At 47.0% G+C, this 25,748-nt stretch overlaps 1 protein-coding gene across 1 annotated transcript in view; it reads left to right on the top strand.

The window, feature by feature from the left end:
* Positions 1 to 2,882: 2,882 nt before the first annotated feature.
* DNAH9 (dynein axonemal heavy chain 9) overlaps positions 2,883 to 25,748 on the top strand; it is a 301,984-nt gene continuing 279,118 nt past the window's right edge. The window contains exons 1-6 of the mRNA XM_059908564.1: positions 2,883 to 3,299; positions 11,969 to 12,165; positions 14,576 to 14,734; positions 15,739 to 15,869; positions 20,149 to 20,360; positions 21,897 to 22,130. Coding sequence (XP_059764547.1) covers positions 2,883 to 3,299; positions 11,969 to 12,165; positions 14,576 to 14,734; positions 15,739 to 15,869; positions 20,149 to 20,360; positions 21,897 to 22,130 — 1,350 coding nt within the window. The remainder of the gene's footprint in view (positions 3,300 to 11,968; positions 12,166 to 14,575; positions 14,735 to 15,738; positions 15,870 to 20,148; positions 20,361 to 21,896; positions 22,131 to 25,748) is intronic.

A 25,748-nucleotide genomic window follows, 5' to 3' on the forward strand; every position in this document is an offset into this window, starting at 1 on the left:
TGCCCATGAGTGTCTGACATCTTCACTTAGGGCATTCAAGGTGGCTGAGAGGAGACCATTCTAACAATGCATGCATGTTCTTTGAATTAAAAGTTCATCATTATTTTCAAATATTTGATACAGAAAGGTTGATTTAGATTCAATATCCGTTAGCAGCATCACAAGAAATCTCAACATACCGTTTGTCAAGGAAGAAAAGAAGAGCTGTTAAGATTCTGTAAATATAATGTCAACTGTTCACTTTTGAATAATTGTAAAAGGCTTTAAATTTTGCACTACTTGCTTGTGTGAACACATCTTGTCAATGATGACTATCCAGAATTTAAAGAGATCATAATTTAAAAGTGTTGAACAGGAATTATGCCTAGTCATTTCAAGCAAAAAATCTGATATACAAAGTGCAATGCTCATGGAAGCAAGTTCAAGTTTCTAATTTAAAAAATGGCAATTATTTCATCTGAACAATTACACAAATTTAATATCTTCCTTAACACCTTTTGCAGTAGCCAGCCTCTCAGAGAGCACCCAGGGATTCTTCTTCCCTGGCATTCACATCCTGGTGTAGTTCTCTTTCACAATGAATAAGGTGAACGTCCGTAACTAATGGGATTTTTGCAGAAATGACAGTGTGACCTCCAAGGCTAGGTCATAAGAGATATTGGGGCTTGTCTTGCTCTCAGATCACCTGGTCTAGGGGAAGGCAGCCAGGGTGTTATGAAGACATTCAAGCACCCAATGGAGAGCTCCACGTGCTGAGAAACTGAAGCCTCCTGCTGACAGTCAGCACTGACTTGCCAGCCACGTTAATGAGCTACCTTGGAAGTGGTTCCTCCAACCCCAGTCAAGCTTTCAGATGATGTAGCCCCTGATAACATCTTGTCTGAAACATTATGAGACATCATGAGACAGAATCACCCAGCTAAACTGCTCCCATCTTCCTGATCCACTATAAACTATGTGAGATAATAAATGTCCATTGCTATTTTAAGCTGCTACCTTTTGGGGTAACTTGTTACACAGCAACAGATAACTAATACACTTGTAACTTTTATTTTTCATACCATAATTACACAATAGAAAGACAACGTCAGTTGTTTTCAATAAGTCCCATATAGATGCCCCCCAAATCTCTTTCTAAAATGGAGATTAAGGTGTGGTGTTGGAGAAAAAAAGCAAAAGCTGACATTGCCAGTGTCCAGTAGCCTTCACTCTCAGACACTTTCAAGTCATCTCCACAGGCTCCTGTGTTCCTATGTTGGGGCAAAGGGGCAAAGAGGATGAAGGGCAAATAGGTCATGGTGGGGGTGGCAGAAACTTTATTTGAAGAGTTTACAGGAACTTAATGGCCCTGAATTCACTCTATACACAAAATATGAGTAGGATTGACACATCTGGAATCCCCAAGCACTAAAACGATAAGGATGCCTTCCTATATGCAAAATAAAAACTCTGCAAAACTAGGATATGTGTAAGAAGCCCCCAACATTTCTGTTTTTCCCTGATGCTTTTTTTAAATGTCAACTATCAAATCCATCTTAAAAATTGTTTTCGTGCCTCGGCTTTGTCCCTTTACTCATAGTTGGTCTGCTTACTGTTTAATCCAGCACTGACAAAACACTCTCTACAAACATAAAGATTCATGTTGTAAGGTGGACACTCTTCATCACAGCACCTCCTGTGCCCCAGTTATTATTAAATCAATCATTTTACCTTCCAGCTACTGGCTTTTCCTGAGGGGCTCTTATTAGCTAAGCTGCCTTTAATAAGTGCTTATTCTGTTAATATTCCTTTGAAGCCCATTCTAAATGTTCTTTTTACCCAGAAACTCTGCAGTCTCTGACTGGTGACTAAAATCAGGGCAGTAGGGCAGAGAGGAGCTCATTTCAGAACTGCAGCCCTCCTGCTGCCCAAATTGTCCCTTTCCTTGTCCCATTCTCACCTTACATGCATGCAAAGGTACAAGCTATTTATATCCTGAGCATGGAGAAGGACCCAGCAGGTGACAAATGCTAATTTCTGAGGTCAGGAAAGGTGCTTCACATTATCCCTTTTTGAAGACAAGATACAGACAAAGGGCAGGATAGGGAGGCTCTGAACATCCTACATATTGAATAGTGCTTTGCTGCATTTAAGAACTCATTGCTGCCATACTCATGGAAATCAGTGATCTCATAGTTTTAGCCCCCATTTTTCAGATTAAGCACACACTCAAGGCATGGACAAAGCAGGCCAGTAAAACTATTTTATTTTCTTATAATTGATATTAAAATTATGAAGCTAAGCTGTCTAATATGACAGCTACTAGCCACATGTGACTATTTAATTTTAAATTAATTAAAATGAAAATGAAAAATCCAGTTCCCTAGTAGCACAGCACATTCTAAACGCTCAGTAGCCACATAAGCACTGTTATAAAATATTTCAGTTATCATGGAAAAGAAATAAAATTTTGATTGATTGCCCTTACATCTATATTGTGATTTGACATTGTTTTTAACTTTGAATTACACATTTCGGGAGTAGGTGGGAGAACAGTGTCTGGACACCTCTAAAGAATTTAATGTGACCTTAGTCAGCGCGCTCCTTAGCAGCATTTATATCCTTGATCTCCCCTCCACGCGCCTCATCCATAAGCATGGGCCCGGACAGTCACCCACGAGCACCTCTAATCCACGAGTTCAGACGCGAAACCTGAGCCTCGGCTGGTTTCCTAGCAAAAGCGACGCGACCCCACCCCTTACCACCCCGCCGTGCCTCTCCTACCTTATTGGACCGGAGTGGGCGGGAACAGGAGTCAAGTGTCCAATAGGAGGCGAGCGGAGGAGGGAGTCCTGGTCGCGTCCCGGTCGCCCGGGAAACCTCTGCAGGCAGGTTCGCGCGCGATGCCGACAGCCGAGGAGCTTCCCGCGCTGGCTGAGGAGAACGCGGACTGGGAGCCCGGCGCCGACCCGCGGCTGCGACTCCTGGGGGCCTACGTGGCCCGGAGCCTGCGGCCGGCTGCGGGCGCCTGGGAGCGCTGCGCGGGCTCGGCCGAGGCGAGGCAACTGCTGCACGCCTTCCTGGGCCGCGGGGCCGCGGAGGGGCCGCGGCCGCTGCTGGTGGTGCGGCCCGGGCCCGGGGGCCTGGCTGTGCGCGCGGGGCTGGACGCGGGACCCGAGGCCGGCGCGCCTCGTGCTAAGGGGCTTTTTTGCCTGCGCACCAGGCCCGAGCCGCCGGGGCCCGACAGCCTCCGCGGAGCAGTGCTGTGCGGGGACCTGCCCGCCACGCCGCTGGAGCATCTGACCGCGCTCTTCTCCGAGGTGAGGGTGGGTCTGTGGCCCCGCGCTGGCTGCGGCTGGGAGGGGGAGGGGAGGAAGAGGCGGGGCCGGCGGGGCGGGGCCATGGGAGAGGAGACTGGAGCTGAGCTCGAGGAGTTACGAATGAAGTGGGATGGGCCGGGGGGCCGCTTGCTTCATTCCTGGTCTGCGTTCAGGCCAAAGTCAAGGCGAGGCTAGATTCTGAAGAGGGCCTGGGTCCTGACCTCTTTTTGAGGCGCCATTTCTGAATCCCCCCTGTAAGCTGGCATTGCAAAAGCCCGGGAGTGGTGGACCCAGGGTCATTTCCTATGGGTCAGTGAGGTGAAGGAGGTGAAGGGCTCTCTCCACGCTCTTTACTTCTGGAGAAGAGTTAAAAAGGAGAGGTGGCTTGGTTTTGATTTTCGTGTCCTTCGTGAACCAGAGGTCACCCCCGTGCCCAGGTAAGAAGTTGAGGCATCCAGTTGGAAATGTCCAGCAGGCGTTTGGAGGGGCCGGCCTGGAGCGCAGGAAGGAAAGTCTCCCCGGATGAGGATTATGGAGCGCTTTGGTGGCACCACAGCAGAAGCCTCTGGAGTGCAGGGGTGCCCGGGAGAGATTCTTGGGACACTTAGACCTTTCTGGAATAGGAGTGAACGTCCCTGGAACTTGGGTGTGTGTGCTCCTGGAGGCTTGATGCCCTGCTGCGTGATGGAAACACGTGCCGTGGGGAACACCAGAGAAATAAAGACAAGATCCCACCTGTGAAATTCACCATATATATATATATATATATATATATATAGCATCTTCAAAGCTAGTGTGACGGAGGTGGAGACAGACCTTACCTAAAGTTGGCCCCAGTGCTAGCACTGGGTCCTGGAGGCTCCCTGCTGCATCAGGTGTTAGGCCTTGGGTTGCTTCATGAGGAAGCTATGGGGAGGGGGAGTTCCAGAGAAGGGTCTGGGGTGACAGAGGAGCTCTAGGGGACCCAGGGAAGCTAGGTTTCTCAGTAGATATGCAAGTATTTCAGTATTTTAATAACCGAATGGCTTTACTGCTGTGTGTTGTCTGAACACCATCCCTGCAGGAATCCAAGCTTGGATCAAATTCCCTCATGAACGGTGATGATAGGAGGAAGTGCTTGAAAACAAACTTATGGTGACCAAAGGGGAAAGGGGGGGAGGAATAAATTGGGAGATTGGGATTCACAGATACACCCCACTCTATATAAAATAGATAACCGACAGGGACCTACTGTGTAGCACAGGGAACTCTACTCAATATCTTGTAATAACCTATAATGGAGAAGAATCTAAGAAAGACTATATACATAACTGAATCACTTTGCTGTACACCTGAAATTAACACACTGTAAATCAACTATATCTTAACAAAAATTTTAAAAAAACTTTAAAAAATTTTAAAAAAGAAAATAAGATAAACAAAATGCGAAATAGGTGAATAGATTTTAATTTACAGAATAAAGACAATGTTTATTGATATGTGAAAAAAAAAAGTGCTGTTGGGTTCCGAGGACAGACATATGCGTGTGGTCTGAGAGCCCTGCTTCACCTCCAGTGCTGAACTGGCTCCTGAACAAGGCGAAGGATTAGAATAAATAGAGAGCAGGGTAACTTTCAAGGTCTGGGGAGCAGACTGAACAAAGGTTCCGAGATGGAGCTACACCTAGTGTACGTAGAGGGCAGTGGGTCCATCTCAGAGTGGCGTCATGGCCAAGGAAAGGCAGTTCAGCGAGTGAAATTAATTTTAAAACATTTCAGACTCTTAAATGTTCAAGAATTTTCATCGGTGCATTGAAAGAGGCTGGAAACAAACTGAATGTTCATCTGTAGGGGACTGGGTGAACGAATTAAGGTCCGTCTATAATTAAAAGTAATGATTGATAATGGGACCATTCTTAAGATAATTTTCTTTTTATGGTGGCATAAAAAACCCACATAAAATTCACTCTCCCAGCAATTTCCAAGCATACAGCACAACATTGTCAACCTCATGCACATCACTGCGTGGCAGATCCCCAGAACCGTCCCCCTCCCCACCCCCGCCATCCTGCATGGTTGAAACTCTACACTCATTGAACAACTCCCACCTGGCCCCCCTCAGCCCCTGGCAGCCACATTCTACTTTCTGTGTCTATGAATTCGACCACTCTTGCTTAGTACCTCATGTAAGTGGAATCATGACGTATTTGTCTTTTTGTGACTGGCTTATTTCACTCAGCATAATGTCCTCAAAGAGGTTCATTCTCAAGGTAGCATGTGACAGAATTTCCTTCCTTTTTAAGACTGAATAGTATCCCATTGTATGTATATATACCACATTTTCTTTATCCCATTCATCCATGGATGGACATTTAGGTTCCTTTCACCTCTTGGCTATTGTGGATAATGCTGCAATTTAAGATAATTTTTTTTAAAGGTTTAGAATTGTACGTATAGTATGCTACCGTTTCTGCTAAAAAAGAGAAAGGAGGGAGGGAGGAAAAACATTCATTTACAGAGTAATCCACAGGCCCAAGGAACTGGGCGACTCAGGGAGGTACAGGGGTAGGTAGAAGACTTACTTTCTACTGTCATGCTTTTGTACTTTAAAAATTTGCACCACGTAAATGTGTTATCTGTTTTAAAAATCTAATAATAAAATAATAAGTAAAAAAATAAATATAATAAATAATAAATAAATGTAATAAATAATAAATAAATAAATAATAAAAATAAAACAATTTATTTTTAAAATACCTCGAGGCCTTTACTTGGCGTTTCTCAAAATCTCTAACAGCAATTCTTGGGCCATGCAACCACTGCTGTCCCATCTGCTTTTTTCACATACCCTGAAGCTGATCCAGGGCCACTTCAGGGCCCTGCTCCCCTCCCACTCATGGATCAGCCCCTGGCTGCGTGCTCCCCTGGTCCTAACACCTCCCCATAAAGCGGCACTAAAGCCAAAATATCCCACCTGGATGAGAAAAGTATTCTTTGTTGGCGGGTGTGGGGGGGGGGAGTGATATTAACGAAGGAATGAAACTATAAATTTTAACTTTTCTGTCCCATTACACTAGCACAAGGTAAAAAGCAAATGCATCCAGGAAATGTTTCCAAGGGAGAATTGACAGAATTTAGAAACCAGCCCTCCTGCTCCCTTTCTTCCTCCTCCCAGTCCCTTCATTCACTGCTGCCAGGTTCCTTTTCCTAGAGCTCTGGAACTTGGATGCTGTTTTGAAGTTCGGGGTTTTGGAGAGGGAGTGTCACCCACCCTTTCTAATCAGGTGTCCAGTCGGGTGAACCCCCGACTGGGTCCTTCCGTTGCCCAGTGCCAGCTGGTGCCAAATGAAGGAAACCAGGTCCTGCAGAGCAGAAACTTTCTTTTTTTTTTTTTTTTAATTTGTTTATTTGGTTGTGCCGGGTCTTATTTATTTATTTATATTTTTTAAATTTTTGGCTGTGTTGGGTCTTCGTTTCTGTGCGAGGGCTTTCTCCAGTTGCGGCAAGCGGGGGCCACTCTTAATCGCGGTGCGCAGGCCTCTTCACTATCGCGGCCTCTCTTGCTGCAGAGCACAGGCTCCAGACGCGCAGGCTCAGTAATTGTAGCTCACGGGCCTAGTTGCTCCGCGGCATGTGGGATCTTCCCAGACCAGGGCTCGAACCCGTGTTCCTTGCATTAGCAGGCAGATTCTCAACCACTGCGCCACCAGGGAAGCCCCAGAAACTTTATTCTTTAATCAAGGAACGGAGAAGGAGTAAGCTCCTGCTCTGAAAACGCCACCTTCTCCCCAGGTGAGGAGACGGGTGCTTTATACAGAGCCGGGGAACAGTAAAGGCGGGGCGGGGCGGGGCGGGGCAGGAGGAGCGGGCATGCGCAGAGCCTCCGTGCGTGCGTCGGGAGCGCCTTTCCTCGAGTGTCGCGACGCCTCTCCGTGTGGCTGCCCTATCGCCATCTTGGAGCATTCCAGTTCCCTCAGGTACTGCGGTTTTCCTTCCTTGTCGTTTCCGCAGCCTCTGCTTTAGTTTCCTTTAAGCAAGTGCAGCGGTGGGCGTAGGTGGATGGGTTGTTGAGGGCAGAAAAAGGGAGGCTGTAGGTTTGTTTCCGGTAAAAGTGTGGGTCCTTTTCCCCGTGAGAGTGGCATGGGATTTGGAGTTTGGGGGACCCGGGTTCCAGTGCTGGTTCTGTCGCGTTCGGTGGGGATGGTGTGAGCACGCTAGCTCACCTCTGTCAGGATCGAAGCACCTTGCAGGCTTGTCGTGAAATTTAAAATAACTGACCAGGACGCTTAGAATAGAGTGTGTTAGCATCACTGAGTCCAAGCCTGCAGTGCTTCTCGCACGGCAGGCTGATAAATCGAGCGAGGAGGTGTTGGGGCAAAGAATAGTGGCTTTCATCGGAAAGCCAGCGGCCCAAGAAGACGGTGGGCTGGTAGAACCATCTTCCCTGCGGTAGAGTTCAAGCTTCTTTTGTACTAAAGGGGGAGGAGGTGCGGCTGGTATTACAAACTTGTTGGCGCTTGAATCCTTTGTTCTTGCAGCTGTTCACAAAGGTCTGGTCACAGTGTAAACCTCCAACAGGACAATTGTTATTCTCTGTTCTTCAACTTTTTGTTGACACCTCTAAAGGTCAAGCCTGGGAGGCAAAACCTTGGGAATAGGCTGTCATGTGTGTTTCAGGCTCTAGGCAACGTCCTTTTACAAAGATGCAGAGCCAGCGTGATTAAGACAGGAAACAAAGCACAACGGTTAGAGCTAAAGGAATAGGTACAACGTGGAGTCAGGTTGGTTCTCTGTTAACATTAGTTGTAGGTTTTCCCTAAAGGACAAGAATTACTGTGACTCTGCATCCCCCTTAAAAGCTTCCTCACTTCCTGTCACCCACCCTTGTCACTTTGCTCTAACCCAAACTCATCTCTCCCCAGAGACTCAGCCTTTCTACCTCCGAGGTTGGACAGGCATCCCTGCTCCTCTTTGCTCCTTCTCGATTCAAGTAGAAAACAGTCCGGTTTGAATCTGATGCCTTTAGACAAAGCTACCGTCTCCCCCCATTGCTGTGTCATAAATTGATAGCACTGCCCTCATTTCTCCACGATCGGGCTCCGGCTCACTGTGATTCTCCCCCGGCGTTGCTCCCGTCTTAACGCGTGGCTCCCGTCTTAACGCGTGGCTCTTTCAATAGACACGTAAGTGATCCTTCATTAACCCGGCCTCTGAGCCCCTTGAACCTTCCTCCTCCGCTGACCTTGTCGCCCTTCCTGTCTTAGCCACCCCTTCCCATGCGGTTCCCAGTCCTTGCATTACCACACCACACCCTAGCGATCCAATTCCAGGCACCTCTTCCTCTGACCCTACTCCTGCCTTTGCGGCTCACTCTCCCCAGCAGCCCCCTGCCACAAGCCTGTGACCCTGCTAGGACCTGCAGCCCGTTGATCCTGCCGCCTGCCCTCTGTCCATCCTCCACACCCACATCCTTCCCCCCTTACCCAGCTCAAGTGCTCCACCGTTATCATCACGGCCTCTGTCTTGCTTTGTCGTACGTCTTTGGCAAAACCATAAATCTGGTGAACTCCAACTCCCTGCCTACTGTATACCCGCCCTCGTGAAGCTGAACAAAAATGTCTAGACTGCGTGTCTAGTCTTGCTGTGTCCTATCCTTTTCCTCACTCGTCAGGCTCTTACCCCCACATTGCGTGGAGAAGAAAGAGTTGTCAACGTCTCCAGTGACCTCTACTTGTCTGAGTCACATGGCCGTGTTTCAGTCTTTTTCCTGCCTGACCTGTGAGCAGCCTTTGGCACAGCTCATGATGACCCTGTCCTTCTGGAAGCACTTTCTTCGCTTGGCTTTCAGGTCACCAGTCTTCTGGTTTCCTCCTCTCACCATCGCCATTTCTTCTGTTTCCCCCGTTGGTACCACCCCCGCTTCTTGCTAACTTGCTGACATTGGAGAGCCCTTGGGCATCTTCTCTGTATGTACTCAGTTCCTTGGGGGGCACTCATTCCCTTTCAGAATTTTATGAATCATCTCATTTACATCTACCAGATTTGTTATCTCCAGACTCTTCTTCTCTGAGCTCCCAACTACCAAATCCGGCTGCCTATTCGGTGTCCCCACTTAGAAGTTCAGTAGATTTATCAAATTCTAATGTGTCTAAGAACCAACTCCCAATTCTTCCCGCAAGAACTTAACTCCACCGTTATTCTTCCCCACGTCAGCTATGGCGGTTCCCTTCTTCCTGTTGCTCAAGTCCCAAACCTTGGAATCATCCTGACTCCTTTTTACTCACACGACTAATCCATTAAGAAATCATTTTGGCTGAGCCTTCAAGATTTATGTAGAATTGGACCATTTCTTACTATCTCCTCTACTCTGCCCTGTGCCAAGCCACTCTCTTCTGTATTATAGCAATAACTTGCTAGCCAATCTCTTTTTCCACTTTTGCCCCCGAGAGTCTATTCTCAACACAGTAGCTGGAGCGATCCTATTAAAAAAGATGTCAGACCATGTTGGTCCTTTGCTCAAAACCCTTCAATGATTTACATTCCTCAGAGTAAAAATCAACATCCCACAGGCAGGGCTGCATGTGATCTGACCCCTTTTACTCACCCCTACTCTTCTTGCGAATCCTGTCCCAGTTTCACTGACCTCCACGCTGTTCCTTGATCACACTAGGCATGCTCCCACTTCAGGGCCTTTGCACTGGCTGTTCCTTCTACCCTCAATATACTTCCCCCAAGGGTCTGCACAACGCTCTCCCTATCCTCCCCAGTCTTTGTTCAAATGTTACCTTTTCCATGAGATCTGCACCAGTCACTCTGTTTACGATTACATCACTTCCAGCCCACCTGTTTCTTTTTTTTTCACAGAACTTATGGTTTATTGACTGTCTCTTCCCTAGAATATAAACTTCATGAAGTCAGGAATCTTCGTCTGTTTTGTTCACTGATGTACCTTCCAAGCACCTAGAACAGTGCTAGCATGTGGTAAACTCTTGATAAATATTCATTGAGAATATTCATTTCCTAGAAAGTTCATATTCACAATTTTTCTCTCACTGAGAGCCCTCCAAAATGCACCCAAGCCCACCTACCACTTTTTCTTCAGACAGCATATATTTCAGTTATTCTCTGAACCTCTATCGAGTGCTTCCTGTATGCCAGACCCTAGGGAGGACTGTGGGTATAAGATACAGTCCCTGCCTTTTAGATCCTAGAAAAATTCTTGTTCATCCCCTCTGCCCTGTTAGGCCTCCTGCCATGGGTCCAAGGGGTCCTTTCTTAACATGAATGTGAGTAGAGCTCAATTTGTGACATTTTATCTCTTGGCACCCTCTGTTCACCTGCTGTTGTAAGTTCTCAGTTCAGTGATTGCTTCCAGATAGACCAGGCAAGGATCATTCTCTTGGCTTCATATGCTGGGTCCAGACCTTCTATCTCATAGCCACGTGGACTCATTGGTCGTATATGTTAAGTCCGTGTTTTCTTTTCACCATTTAAGTCCGTGTTTTCTTTTCACTCTTTGCTAGGCAGCTCCTTATCACATTTCCTGATCATCTGTTTTTCTTTCTAGTATTCCCTTTCTATTAGTTGTGAACTTTTGACAGGCAGAGGTTCCTAGTGAGTTGCATGAATTACAACTTTTTAAGTTGCTAATGGTAGAAACCTCAATTTAAATCAGCTCAGAAAGTTCAAGAGCAGCCTGATGCAGGAGCTCAAATGATGTCATAGGACTTGGTTTTTCCTCCATCTGTAAACTCTCTCTTCCCCATATTGACTGTATTCGAAGGCTCCATGTGGTAGCAAGTTGGCCACCAACTGTTCCAGACTCGTAGAAAGAGAAAGCTTCTCTTCCTCAAAATGTCCAGATAAAAGACTTTGGCCTGACTGTTACTGGCTCAGATTTGTTCACATGTCTACCTCTGGATCTGGAGATGAATACTAAGAGAAGAGAGACTATGTTCAGTGGCCAAAACCAATCAGGTTCACCCTACAGACAGATTCAAGACCCTCAACTTGGCTTGCTTCTTTAAAATGCCCTCTCGGACCACCTGTAGACAGAGGGTCATGCTTACCTGCATCTGTCCTGTTTTTGCCTCTTGGCCTTTGTGACAGTTTCACCCCTTGATGAGGAAGGGATTCCTGCCCTAGGGTTCGGGGGATGGCCATACACGTAACACTGGACAGATGAGACTGCCCGCAGGTTATTAGCACAGATACAGTCCAGAGGAGGGAGATGCTGTGCCAGGCAGGGCCACATGGGGGGTTGCACGTGGGAACAGAGCAAATGAACAGGGGCTGTGGGAGGCAAGCTTTGTACTATCGAGAGGGTGTGGTGCCCACTGGTTCCTGTGGGAGGATGGGATCGACTTGCGTGAATATTCCACTGTCTGGAACTGAAGCCCACTCCTCAGGGATGGGCGGCGGCCGTGCCTGGTCCCCTTGGTAAGCAGGGCTCCTGGACTAGGGGCCTTAGGGGCAGGAGCAGAGTGGGCAGGGAGACTTGTGAATAGGTTGTTCGAGGCCCTCCCGATTTTACCAGATGCCAAGGCAGTACATAATGTTGGTTATTAATAGTTAGGTCTTACAGAGCAGGGACCTGCAAAAGGTTGTATATAGCCCTCTCGACCTCTCTCAGAATAGTCTTTAGGGTTTCAGAAGTTGCCTGCCTTTCTTTTCTGTGCATGTCTGTCCCAGGTTGTCATCCCCATCCTGGCCAATGAGAAGAATCACCTAGACTGGCCCCACGTGGTTTGTCAAGATGTCCAGCGACACGCCCACAGCCTCCAATGTGACCTCTTGGTTCTCCTTGAGCGAGCGAAGGGGAAAACTTTGCTGCCTCTTCCAGTCGGCTCAGAAAAAATGGGGTTTGTGGATTCTGAAAGCGAGACCGCGTAAGTACCACCAGGCTGGCCGTCTGGGCCTCAGAGATATGGGAGATGCTGGTTTATCTGAGTGTTGTCTTTACGACTTTTCTGTTCCTGACTCTGCATATCTTTGCTCTGCACACAAGCCCACTGTTTGCCAGCATCCTCAGACTGTATGTTTTGTGCTGATGACTACCCTCGCCCCAATCCGTCTGCCCGACGTCTTTTAAGGCTATCACGGCAACATGGCCTTTTTTCTGCTCAGAACTATTTCAGGGCTGAGAGTAGCCACGCTGATTTCAGTGTTTCGCTTATCAGGACAGTGTCTCGCTTATCAGGACAGTGTCTCATCATTGGCAAAGACCCAGGTCCGGTCTGGGAGACAGCACGCCTCTTCCCAGCATTTACCCAGCACACAGTGTCACTGTCCAGACCCTCCTCCCCCAGCAGCTGGAGACTTTTTTCAGGTCCTGGGGATTTTTTTCCAAACAGAAACAAATCTGGCTTTGTTGAGGCTTGAGGTCCATGCCTCCTGTGCCTGGGAAGACATTAAATAAAGCCTCATCTTCTTCTCCATGTAAGAGTGATACCAACTATCAGCTTCCACTTACCATTCCAGGTTTGCTTCTGTCCTGTGGGGATTCTTTTCTTTTTCATTCAAGCCAGGCTATATATCTAAATGCTATTTTTTAATCATCTTCTATCCAGCATTTCTATATGTTTGTGGCAACAGGCCATCTTCCTACATGTGCTTGGTCTGCCATGTTGCCGGGAGTCTCCAAATGTATTATGTCATCATTGTGTATTCAGGGCCCATGATTTTATCTGAAGAATAAGTAATGCATGGGATAGCAATGTACTTTATAATGAGTTTTTGCTGTTGGAAGTAATTTGCTACATATATAATTTGAAGCAATTTCCCGGTTAACTGTAAAACTTACTGTGGTTTAATAAAAATACACAATTTTCAAAATAAATAAATTCAAATTACCCTTTTCCTATTCCTTTTCTCTTTTAACATAATAACATTCACTGTGCGTGTATATAATCATTGCTGAGTTTGTCTCCCTTTGTTCAAATTTGATAATTTCCCAAAAGGCTAGATCATATTTCAGGGAGGTGAGTATCTTCTCCCTTTAATACCGTCCATAATCACTTGTGCCATATCATTGCTCAGCAAATATGAATTTAATTAAATGAAGTGAAGGTAGGTTTCTGGCATGAAAATGCAAATGACAGATTCTCTTTCTTTGTCACCCATGTCCTGGGTTCTTGGCATGAACTATTGTCAGTTCAGACTTTGTGAAAAGGCAACCAAAATGTATTTTTGATTTTTAATCCCTTCCAAACATCCTTAGTTAGTTAGTTTATTTATAAGGTGTATGGGGGAAATGCATGGGAATTGCATTCTTCATTAGAAAAGTGAGGACAGAGGATAGTAATGTTTGGATGTCTGATAGCTTACCTTGTGGAGGAGAAAGTAACCTATTTCCTCTTACGGCAGAGGTCAGAACTAAGACCAAATGAGGAACTGGCAGGGCGATAGACGTGGTTCAAAGTAGAGACAAACTGTCTCCCAGGGAGAGCTGATCTGAGGAATGTGCTGCCTTGTCAAGTAGGGAGCTGGCTGGCATTGGTGGGACTCAAGCAAGGGTTGGGTGACCATTTGGATGTTTTCTGTCCAATGTATTCCTGCACTGATGGAAAGACTTGATAAGATTCAGAGTTCTTTTTTTTTTTTTTTTTTTTATAATTTTCAACATTATATCACTTTCTCTCTTATTTTTTTTTTTTTTTTAATATTTCCAAATCTTTGCCAACACTTGTCACTTGTTATTTTTCTTTTTTATTTATTTATTTATTTTTGGCTGTGTTGGGTCTTCGGTTCGTGCGAGGACTTTCTCTAGTTGCGGCAAGTGGGGGTCACTCTTCATCGCGGTGCGGGGACTGCTCTTCATCGCGGTGCGCGGGCCTTTCACTATCACGGCCCCTCCTGTTGCAGGGCACAGGCTCCAGACGCGCAGGCTCAGTAGTTGTGGCTCACGGGCCCAGCTGCTCCGTGGCATGTGGGATCTTCCCAGACCAGGGCTCGAACCCGTGTCCCCTGCATTAGCAGGCAGATTCTCAACCACTGCGCCACCAGGGAAGCCCAGATTCAGAGTTCTTAAACCAGCCTTCAGAATATTGGCGAGCCTCTGAATCTTGAATAATTGTGTATGAATAACTGTATACACACATGTATAAGCAGCTTGTCTGAGGAGAAGATCTGTACTTTTCACTGACTACTCATTAGAGCCTGTTATCCAACAAAAGTTAAGAGTGCTTGGACTAAGTGGAATTTCCCACCTGTTTTTAAAAGATTCGGGATTCTGCTTTGGGGGACACCCAGAGTTAAGCTATTTCCAGTGTCCCAGGAGATCTGTTGTGTCTTTCACAGCTTGGATTCTATGGATAAGTCAGTCATGTATGCCATTGAGTCTGCAGTGATCCAGTGGAGCCACCAAGTCCAGGTGGTGCTCAAGAGGGAGTCTTCCCAGCCTCTCCTACAGGGGGAGAATCCCACCCCGCAGGTGGAGTTGGAGTTCTGGAAGAGCAGGTAGGCACAGGCTCAAACCCTAGGGAGCAGATGTCTCTCAGAGGATAATGGGCTGGGGGAGGCAGCCACTGAGTCTGGTCCCACCCCCAGGCATCTCTTATCACCCCTGGAGCAGACAGCTCGGTGTCATTTGGGTCAGTGCAGTTCTTCTGTGCACTGGGAGGTGACACTTTCCCCAAGGTTCAATAGTCATGCCTCGTTTCTTGAGCTACCGTCAGTGTATCTTCTGGCATTTCTTCAAAGGCTCTTTCAATTACATGTAAAATTAATTAACTCTCATATTTTCTACTCTCTACTCACTTCTCCTTGGACAGTCAGTATGCACACATTTTTTGTAGGATCTGGAGAAAGAGAGGGGTTTTGGCAGTTCACCACTGAACGGCGTCTCCTAGGTTCCAGGCGATCATTAGTCCATCGTCCACTGTGTCTTAGCCCCACAGGTTTCAGAAGGACCTAATTATTGCTCTTGCTCATTCCCCCTCTTCCTCCCCATTTCCCTGCTCCTATTTATCATTGTGCTGATTAATCTTTTACTCAAAAGGAGACAGACAGATATTTGAGGCAGGCATCCCTGTCCTTGCATGTCATGTGACCAGGCATGCCTGTAGGGCTCCAGTTACACTTGCACCCCGTGCTGAGACGCCCCATCCTTTTGCCTGCTTTCTGACCATTCTGCTGACCTACTGCGGGCCCTCCTCCAGCAGCCTTGCCCTGACACCTCTCTTACCCCACCCCAAACCTTCCTGCAAGAGCCAGTGACCTCCAGCTGCCAAGCTTTTGAGCCACCAGATGGTCACAGCAGTGTTCCCTGCTGCTGCCTCCTGGAGCTGCCCCTCTGAACCTGTGTTCCAGACTCAGGCTTTGGCCCTCACTGCTCTGGGAACAGAGGCCTCTGCGGAAGCACCCTGAGGCAGGCTTCCTCTCTCTGTCTAAGGGTGGGTCATCGCAGCGTGACGTGTGTTTCCTGATGTTCACCTGGATTCACTCTTCTCCTGGTGCTGCAGGTCTGAGGATCTGGAATACATTTATAATCAACTGAGAACGATAAAGGTGAGGGGCATGGCGGGGCTTCTGGACAAGCTTCAGAGCAGCTACTTCCCAGCTTTCCAAGCCATGTTCAGAGATGTTGTAGCAGGTGAGGAACCGCACGTATTTTCATAAATTGACTGAAATTTCGTATTTATGCTGAATTGTCTTCCTCTCTGATCTCAGCAGCTTCCAGTCCTCATGGCCTCCAACCTGAGACAGGCTAGCGCAGGGGCGAGAAGGCCAAATGCAGAGGCAGGGAAGCAGCTGCCCTGTGCTCTGTCTGCATTTCCAGCGCTTTGTGCCCTTGACAGAGCCGCCTCACCTCTCTGAGCTTTCGAGTGTGCCGTGGAGCAGCGCACACACTTCCCGCCTGCTTCCCTGGGCTGCTGTAAGGTGGGGTAGGCGGAAGTTCCTTACTGACTGCACCGCACTGGCCAATGCGCTTTGTGATCCCTCGTCTCTGCAGTTTACCTCCTTCCACCCCCTGGCTCCTCGGGAAGTCTCTGTTCCATTTCTAGCTCCGTTCTGCCTTTTTTGCGCCTACTGTCAGATGGGACTACAATTTCCTGGCCATCTGAGCACCAGACAAGATCGGCCCTTGTCAAAACTGCAAATCCAGCAAAGTCTATAATTAGAAAGAGGTAAAATTTTTCAGGGCTCCCTCTCTCCTCATCAGTGCACTTTGCTTCTTTCCTTTCTCTTATCACAACTCCTCCCAGCTCTTCAGTATTGTAGGTCAGAATGTGCTTTTAAAGGTGTTTGCAATTTCATATAATTTAAGCTTAACCCAAGCAGTGATTTTCAAACACTTTTTCTCTATCAGAACTTTCCTTCAATGCAATCTCCTATGTGAGTCCAAAATTTAAAACTTGCCAAGGTGTATTTGCTCTGCTAAATAGGGAGTGTCCTGTGTCCAGAGCCCATTGGTGGATCCCCTGTCCCACCTTCTCCCATAGGGTTTGGAAACCACTCAGATAAAGGAATGAAAGTTCCAGTGGTGGAGTTTCTGGCATGCGCTTTATAACAGAGAAGAACTGGCTTAAGTAGCTGGTCTTTGAGGTCCTTCCGGGCCCTAAAATCTCATCCTGGAGGCTGCTCTGCCAGCATCTAGAGCTGGCTTGGAATGGGGTCCCTGTTGGGGTCTCAGTTTATTGCTTCTCTGAGAGATTTTGTGTGCCAGAGGAATCAACTGTTATTCCCAATTTATACTCCAATTCAAATGAGATAGTGCCCCCATAAGTGATATGTGTACCACTGCTGGTGTGAGAGATGGTTGTGGGAGATGTATGGACAGGTGTATTTTAAAATGTGCTAACGGGTCACTTTTTTTTGGCACATGATACAAGTTTTCCATTTATAGTAGAGATTTAAAGTTTTCATTTTATATGATTTTATTTAGGCTAAAATGAGAGTCAATTTAGAGAAAAGTATGAAGTAAAACAACAGGTTGTAGGCAGTCATGACAAATATCATAAAGGAGCTATGCGAAGGACTGAAATTTGAGGCTCTGAGATAAAACATATAGTAAAAGGATATTTATGAGTTGGTTATTTAGAGCCCCAAATATATTTTTCACATTAATAGATCAATAGAGTACAATCATTCACATTGATTAATAGTTATAAAAGATTCGGTTCCCCAGGCCAGCTTCTAAAAGTTGTTTGCAGAGGAGTATAGGACAGTAATGAAAAGAAGTTAGAAAAAACAATATCATCATAATAGTCCCAGAGAAACACCACTGTAAAAATAGAAATCCTTGAAATATATAACTCAATCCCGATGATGGAAGAAAAGAAATTTTGATTAGAGTTGCCAGGTAGAGACTTGGTCAGAAATATTGGTGGGGTCTATGGAGAATAAAAATGTTTTAGAAGCTTGCAACTGATTTTCTCATTTCAGAGCATCTGTCTTTATTCTGCACAGATATACTATGTGCATTGTTCTTATCAGTCACAATCAGGGTAGTTGTTTGGCTTACAGATGGATGGAAGAGAAGGAGAGGAAAAGAGATAGGCCTGGATTAGTGGGCACGTGGGAAGTAAAGAAGGAGGTGAAAAGGATGTAGGAAAATGTGTGGGAGCAAGATTGTCTGAAGTGGAATTGATTGGGCAACGAAGAACCTTGGAAACCGGAAGTAGAGATACCGTGGAGGGGAAAGGACCAGGGCAGTAAAGACTAAGTGGGGAGTTCTCGCCTCTGGCCACTAGGGAACAGGGTTGGCACAGTACGGCCCAGTTGCCAGTCCAGGATATTTGTAGGTGGATGTGTGTGGAGAGAAGTAAAGGCCAGGGGTTCTCTGGAGCTGATGTGGACTGGCTCACAGTTTCTCAAGAGAGCCCTCTGTACGCAGCCCTTTTCAAAGCACCCTCCCTAGCACTCAGTGGTGTCAAGTTAGTAGCTTGAGATCAGACGTGGCGGGAAGATGGGGAGTATTTACACCCCAGAAACTGGCAAATGCTGAAGGCTTTTGAGATCAAGCCTTTTGTCCCAGAAGGGCTTGTTGTTAAAGATTTATCAGCAAACCACAGATATCCCTGTGCAACTGGGGTTTATGTTTGAATTTTGTTTTGTTTTGTTTTGTTCTGGTCGTGCTGTGCGGCTTGTGGGATCTTAGGTCCCCAGCCAGGGATTGAACCCAGGCCCCCTGCAATGGAAGTGCGGAGTCCTAACCACTGGACCTCCAGGGAAGTCCCTATATTTGCATTTTTTAAAAGCTGTGCGCCTAACTCTGTTCATCTCTGTCTTCATTTGGCTTGTGAGCCAAGGTGATTGCACCCTGGAATAGATGAGCTGGCCCTCAAACGTTGAGCTCTTAAAAATCAGGGGCGTGCCTATTTGTATGATTAAAGGAGATTTTGCTTATTAAAATATATAACATAAAAAGGAAGCTCCTCTGGCACAGTGGTCTCAGTTTCTCTTCCCTCAAGGCCCATGTGAAAGCCCGAGCGTGTGCTCATTGGAGTGGCTGTTGGATTCTGACACCCCCCCCACCCCACAATGGTTCTGATACTCCCGTCAGCTCCCCCATTTAAGAATCGCTGCTCTAATCAATTTACCGTGACATCTGACTTTCAAAAATTGGATTCACGTAGTCCTTCCCACAAGTCCATTTGGGATATAAAGTACACCTCTCAAACTCGTGTGTGTAGTGAGCCCCACGGCCATCAAGCCAGGGCTTCAACATGATAAACTTGGGGTATAATCTTCCTTTTACTCAGCTGGGCAGGGGTGGCCGATTCACAGTCTAGGCAAGTTATTTAGGTCGTAATGTCTTTCCTTATAAAGTGGAGTAGTAAAGCTACCTCACAGGGTTTTCTATGCGTTGGTATATGTCTCGTGAGTTGGACAGTGCCTGGCATATTGCAACTGCTTACTAAATACAGTAATATATATATTTTGAGTTTCCTTTAGGATGAATGCAGAGCTTCATCCACATGATATAACCCAAGACCATCTGCTGTCACATGACAGTGCCTGGTTATCTGCCCAGGAAAGAACCAGCCTTTATAAACCCTCCCTTCCCGTTCAGTTTGTTCAGTGGACTTTTGCATTCCCTGTAAGTGGCTCTGCAGAATTAGTGCCCAGAGCTACTGGTTTTCCTAGTTTCCCCTCTCAGCCACCACAGGATGGCTGGTGGAAGCCACTCTCTTTCCTTGCCTGCATTCAAGGGAAATGGCAGGAGATTTTCTGGCTTTGAATACCAGCAGAACCTTTCCATAATCAGCCTGGGCTATTTCTGTATTCCCTGTGACTTCTCCTCCGTAAGAGCTTCGTGAGATTCTTTATTAGCAAATATTTATCAGAGACATTACCAGGTATGGAACGCCTGCTTTGGTCCAGGCACTGAGCTAGCTGTGTATGAAGATTCTGTGTGTGCTGCCCTCAGACCTTCATGAGAAACCTTTAAATTAGTTACTGTTCAGCCTGTTGTTGAGGTTCAGAGAGGTTAAACATGCCCAAGGTCATACATTTGATGTATCGGCATTTGAAGGCGGATCTCTCTGACTCTAAAACCTGTCCTCTGTCATCTATCTTGTATTGCCTTGGAGGTAACAGCAGCAAAGGAAACAGCAAACAGTTACTGAGCGTCTTCTACAGGCAGATCACCAGACTGGGGCTGGGAGGGCCAGGAAGAGGTCCAGATACAGGAGTTTTATAAGAGAGCCTCCTCAGACCACTATCCCAGCTGCCCAGGGCTCTTCTGTTTTCAGTGTTTCCTCATAAGAGCTAGAAAGTTTTCAGGGACCAGCCCTCTCTGCTCCCTTAGCACAGGAAGAGATCGCAGCCATTGCTTTGCAGATCCTTCACTCCCAGGCCCCAGGGCTCCGCTCCGTGGGTGTGAGCCTCAAGCCAGGAAGGTGACCATCGTCTCCAATTCCTTCCAGCTCTGATGGAGGCGCGGGACATCCACACGCACCTGGTGCCGCTGCACCGCCACCTGGAAACGCTCGAGAGCCTGGAGTTTCCCGAGGTGAAGCCACGGCTGTGGCCTCTGCTGCACGTGGTCTGCCTGATCTGGGCCACGTGTGAGCTGTACCGCTGCCCCGGGCGCCTGATGGTGCTGCTGCAGGAGATCTGCAACCTTCTAGTCCAGCAGGTTTGCACCCAGGATTCCCCAACCTCTCGCTGGATGGCTCCGAGTCATGAGAAGAATAAAGTGTCCATTGTTTTCAGGGCAGGGAAATAATTAGGGTCCAAAGGGTTCTCAGACTTGAATTGTTTTATCATCACAGCCAGTAACTCACAAAGGTGTTCTCAGTCCTGCTGGGATCCTTGGGAGGACCCGGGTCAGGTGCAGGGTCGGGGTGGTAAATTTCAACCTCCTTAAGGATTTTAACGGCCTGGTATTAGGTCAGCAGCAAAGCCCAGCAGCTAAGAACGCTGCCTCTGGAGTCAGGCGTCCCTGTGCCACAGCCCGCATCACTACTTGTCAGCTGTGTGTGCCTGGGTGAGTCGCTCACCTGCCCTGTGCCTCACTCTCCCTCTGTGCAAGGGTGGGAAGAAGAGGACCTGCCTCAGAGAGTTGCTGGGTGGCTGTGAGGCTCCAGTGTGATCCTGTATGGCAAGGCTCACATCATGCCCCCATGTGCTAAGAACTCACTGCCCGTGAGCTATGTAGAAACAGCTTCTTGGCGCTCACGCTCTGTGCTCCTTAGGGACCCCTGTAGCACCAACCAGGGTAGCATAAACCTTGAGGAGGGCACCTGTAAACAGAATGAGGCCTTTAACAAGGTTTGGGTGATCTGCCCCCCCGAATTGGGTCCTTTTACCTCTGAGGAGCTGGGACCATGAGAAAACAATGAGCATGTTTAAAGAGTAACTAAAAATAAGTCACATCTGTGGAGCACATTGAAGGCTACAAAGTGCTGTGACATCCCGTCATTTGTGGATGAACCCTGCGAGGTGGGCAGGGAGAATCTTGTTAATTTACTATTATTATTTAACGATGAGGGCTACAGCTCAGGGAGTTTAACTGAGTCACCAAGGGTCACCCAGCCCAGGACCGGAAGCTAATTGTTTGACTCCTAGACCAGCGATGTTCCATCACTGCGTGTTTGTCAGCCAGGACTCTTACGATTGAAAGTCTAAGAAAACCCAACCCAAACTAGCATCAACAAAAAGATAACTTATTGACTCATTTATCTCAGAAGTCCAAGGTAAGGTTGGCTTCAGCCCTGGGTTACAGTGAGGCCTGGATGAGGTCACAAGGGCCCAGTTATTTTCGCCCCTCCCTGTGGTGGTGAAGATAGCTGTCCAGTGGATTCAGACTCACAGCTTTCCAGGTTCAAGCCTCTGGTTCAAAGAATTTGTGCACTTGAATTATTTACTATAGAAAGCCAATGAGTCACAACGAAACACCTGGAAAGGACACCTGCCCAGCCCCAGCTAGCCCAAGGAAAGTCTCACTGTGTTTCCTTGTCTCTGGTTGGTCACTTGCAATCACTGACTATGGCTTGAACCCAGGTTCCAGTCTACCTGTGGAACTGAGGATGGGGTCCGACGTTTCCTATATTAGGCTTCTGAAAAATGTTGGTTGGGCAGTTACTCAGTTGAGAGCTGTGGGCTGGGCAGAGTTGTGGGCCGTCCTGCTCCTGCAGCCAGGCTTAGTGCCACTAACCTGTCTGCCCTCCAGGCCTCTAAGTATCTCAGCCCAGAAGACCTCCTGAGAAGTGAGGTGGAAGAAAGTCAGAGAAAACTACAAGTGGTCGTGGACACCCTGAGCTTCTTCAAGCGGGTGTTTCAGGACAGAAGGGAGAATCTCCATTCTTATTTCAAAGAGAACCAGGAAGTTCGGGAGTGGGATTTCCAGTCCTCTTTGGTCTTCGTGCGACTGGATGGCTTCCTGGGGCGACTGGGCGTGGTGCAGGTGAGTGTTCTCGTTCCTGGCAGGCCCCCGGCTCCATGCAGGGGGGAGCTGTCCAGGGATCCAAAAAGTAACAGCCATAACAAAGAATGAAGTCATGCCATTTGCAGCAACATGCAGGGACCTAGAGATTATCGCAGTAAGTGAAGTAAGTCAGACAGAGAAAGACAAATATGTGATATCACTTACATGTGGAATCTAAAAAAAATGGTACAACTGAACTTATTTACACAACAGAAATAGACCCAGGGACATAGAAAACAAACTTGTGGTTAACAAAGGGGGGTGGGGAGGGATAAATTAGGAGTTTGGGAGTAACATACACAAACTACTGTATATAAAATAGATAATCAACAAGGACCTATTGTATAGCACAGGGAACTCTGCTCAATATTCTGTAATATGGAAAAATATTCTGTAATATGGAAAAAAACCTATGTGGAAAAAAATCTGAAAAAGAATGGGTATATGTATATGTATACTGAATCACTTTGCTGAATACCCGAAACTAACACAACATTGTAAATCAGCTGTACTTGGATTTTTTTTAAAAGTGTAGTATTTAAGATTTAAAAAAAAAAAAGGAAGAAACTTGAACATTTATCAAATGAATTAATTTTTAAGACTAGCTGCCTTTCAAGATGTAAGTGGAAATCCTGTTTTACTCTCTAATGGCAATTAAATTTTCTTTTATCTCTCCTTTTCATTACATTTTGTGTATGGAGAATGCACTAAGAGAATTATAATGTATCTGCAATTCCCATGCTGTATTATTAGATCAAAATTTGGCCTTTCTTTTCTTTATTACATGTTTGTGTCTGCCTATAGGATGACCAAATGAAAAAGTAAAAAACAAAAAACAGGGTAAGAAAAGGTCCAAGACAACATGGTGGTGGCCCCCCCATCCCTGCCATTGGCTGGAAAAACCCATGATTCAATAACTTTTTTTTTTTAATTTGTTTATTTATTTTATTTTTGGCTCTGTTGGGTCTTTGTTGCTGTGCATTGGCTTTCTCTAGTTGCGGCGAGTGGGGGCTGCTCTTCATTGCGGTGCACGGGCTTCTCACTGTGGTGGCTTCTCTTGTTGCGGAGCACGGGCTCTAGGCGCACGGGCTCAGTAGTTGTGGCACGCGGGCTCAGTAGTTGTGGCACACGGGCTCAGTAGTTGTGGCTCGCGGGCTCTAGAGCGCAGGCTCAGTAGCTGTGGCGCACCGGCTTAGTTGCTCCGCGGCATGTGGGATCTTCCCGGACCAGGGCTCGAACCCGAGTCCCCTGCATTGGCAGGTGGATTCTTAACCACTGCGCCACCAGGGAAGCCCTCAATAACTATTTTGATTGGTCATCATGTAATGGTAGTTCTATCATACTAGAAGTTTAGGAAATTCTGATCATAGACTCAGAAAGAAGGCCGAAGGAATCAATCGACAAATACAATTGGTTTTCAAATTACCCATAATCTTCTTGCTAGAAATCTCACGCAAAATGCCAGCGAGCTGACCCGGATGCAGCTGGCCATTCCCACACAGCCACTGCTTTGAACTCCATTCTCCCACCCTCAAGGTTGCTCTGAAAACTACAAGACTAGCATGAATCCCTGTGCAAAAGAAACATGACTTTTGCTCAAAGTTGTGGCTCCCCTCCCGCAGTTGTTTAAAAGTTAATATGAATGTTAGTTTAAGGACCAAGGTGAGAAAGCATGAGGTTTTCTCTTTTGATTGTTTTAGAGTTTAGTGTGGTTAACAGGTGTTTTCACACTTTGCAGCTCTGTACTTGCTGATTGAACTTTGCAGGGAGAGTAGTGGGCATAATAAAATAAATACTTGTCCTAAAACTAATTTGGGAAATTCAGGGTCAAGCTCAAGATTAAGACAATAGCAATCGGGATTGAGAAGGAATCAGAATCATGTTTCTAGCCATGATCAGCAGAGATTTGGGAAAAAGAGAGGGGCTATATTGGGGGAGGTTGTGATAAGTGGCACAAACCATGGGATTATGAGGATAGGAGAGAGTGAGACTGAATCTGTTCATTCCAGCTCAAAAAGCATTGGCCCAGCACTGCCATGCACCAGGCACCATGCACCATGCACCAGGCGCTGAGCTGGGGCCTGGAGGTAGGCCGGTGGCTGGGGTACAGCTTTGCTTGTAAGAAGCCCATGGGCCAGTAGCCATGGCCCAGGAGAAGGTAGAGACAGATGGAGGAGATCCAGGGATGGAAAGACACAGAATCAGGAAGTTTCACTGAGGTGTATTAAGTGCCATGAAAAAAGCAAAATTAGCATGTTATTGGGAGCAAGAAGGAGGGGTCTCTAACCTAGAGAAGGTCTGAGAAAGTGGGAGCACAAGAGAGAATAAATTTCAAAAGTGGAGTAGGAATTCTCCAGGGAACTAAGACGGGAGAGGGAATAGAGACAGACAAAATGTATAAGCGAGAAAGCGAGATGCTAGATCTTATGAAAGGCTCACCTTAAATCCTTCACCGGGATCACAGAGAGTATAAATAATTGATATCTAGCTTTATCCTAAATGGGTCCTTTTTCTGCAGCCGTTTCTACCATGGCTCTCCTCCCCCTCCACTCCATCCCTTCCTCTCCAGCACCAGCCCCTTTGCTGTCGTTTAACCAGAGGGGACAGACACTCTCCTGCTCCACCCTGCCCCTGGCCGCCAGGGTGAACGCGGCAGACAAGTGCCTTTACTGTGTGCAGGCTCTCCAGCCTTGAGGATGGTCCTCACCCGGAGGCCAGGAAGCAGTGCTCAGCTCTGCAAGGCTGTTGGGCTGCGGCCTCGGCACTGCACACATGCTAATGATGGGACTTTGCATATAGACAGCTGTCCTAATGCTGGGGCGCCTAATCTGCTGGGTTTATTCAGTAAAAATAAGCCTAGGCCACCAGTCTCCCTGGAGTCATTACCCTCACAATAGTCTGCTCTCAGGCTGCTTTTTCTTTCTGAATCAAGGGCACAGGAGCATAAAAAGAAGGTGCCCCAGTTTAATTAGAAGATGAGTTGAATGTCACCTGCCCTCTGTCTTCCTGCTCCTTTCCCTCTTCCATTTTCGGTCCCTGGCTCTGGTTCACTTCTCTGCTCTTAGGCCAAATTCCACCACTTCTTTTCTCCACCGATTTCCCCTCCTCCTCCCTTTTCCCTCTTCCTTCCCTTTCTGCTGGTCTCCCTTCCCCTTCCCTGTTTTCCGCTCTCTCTTTTTCAGTTTCTCTTGGCTCTTTGTACACCCTCCATTTACCTGAGTCTCCCTTTTCCCATGGCTGCTCCTTTCCCTTGTCCTGGTGTTTCTCCCCTTTCATCTTTCGTCTCCCAGACATTTGCTCAGACTCACCCCCTGGCCCCCAGCTCCTCCGTCTCTTCCCCACTCAGCTCAGTGCAGTGGGACACAGACTTATCGATCGGCTCCAGGCATATTTCATGTTGCCCTTTAGTTAACATTCTGTGTATCTCTGTGATCGATGCCTGTTTGAAATGAGATTAATCTGCTTCTCTCCAGCAAGAATTAGCATGAACCCGGCCTTATACTTCTTGCCATTCTGTACACTTGGTGGCCCCCGAGATGTTAATAAAATGACATCAGTGCGTTTCCCTCTCTGCCTGCTCATGTCCAGGGTTAAGTT

This window comes from Balaenoptera ricei, chromosome 20 (genome assembly GCF_028023285.1).
Source record: "Balaenoptera ricei isolate mBalRic1 chromosome 20, mBalRic1.hap2, whole genome shotgun sequence".
Lineage (NCBI taxonomy): Eukaryota > Metazoa > Chordata > Mammalia > Artiodactyla > Balaenopteridae > Balaenoptera > Balaenoptera ricei.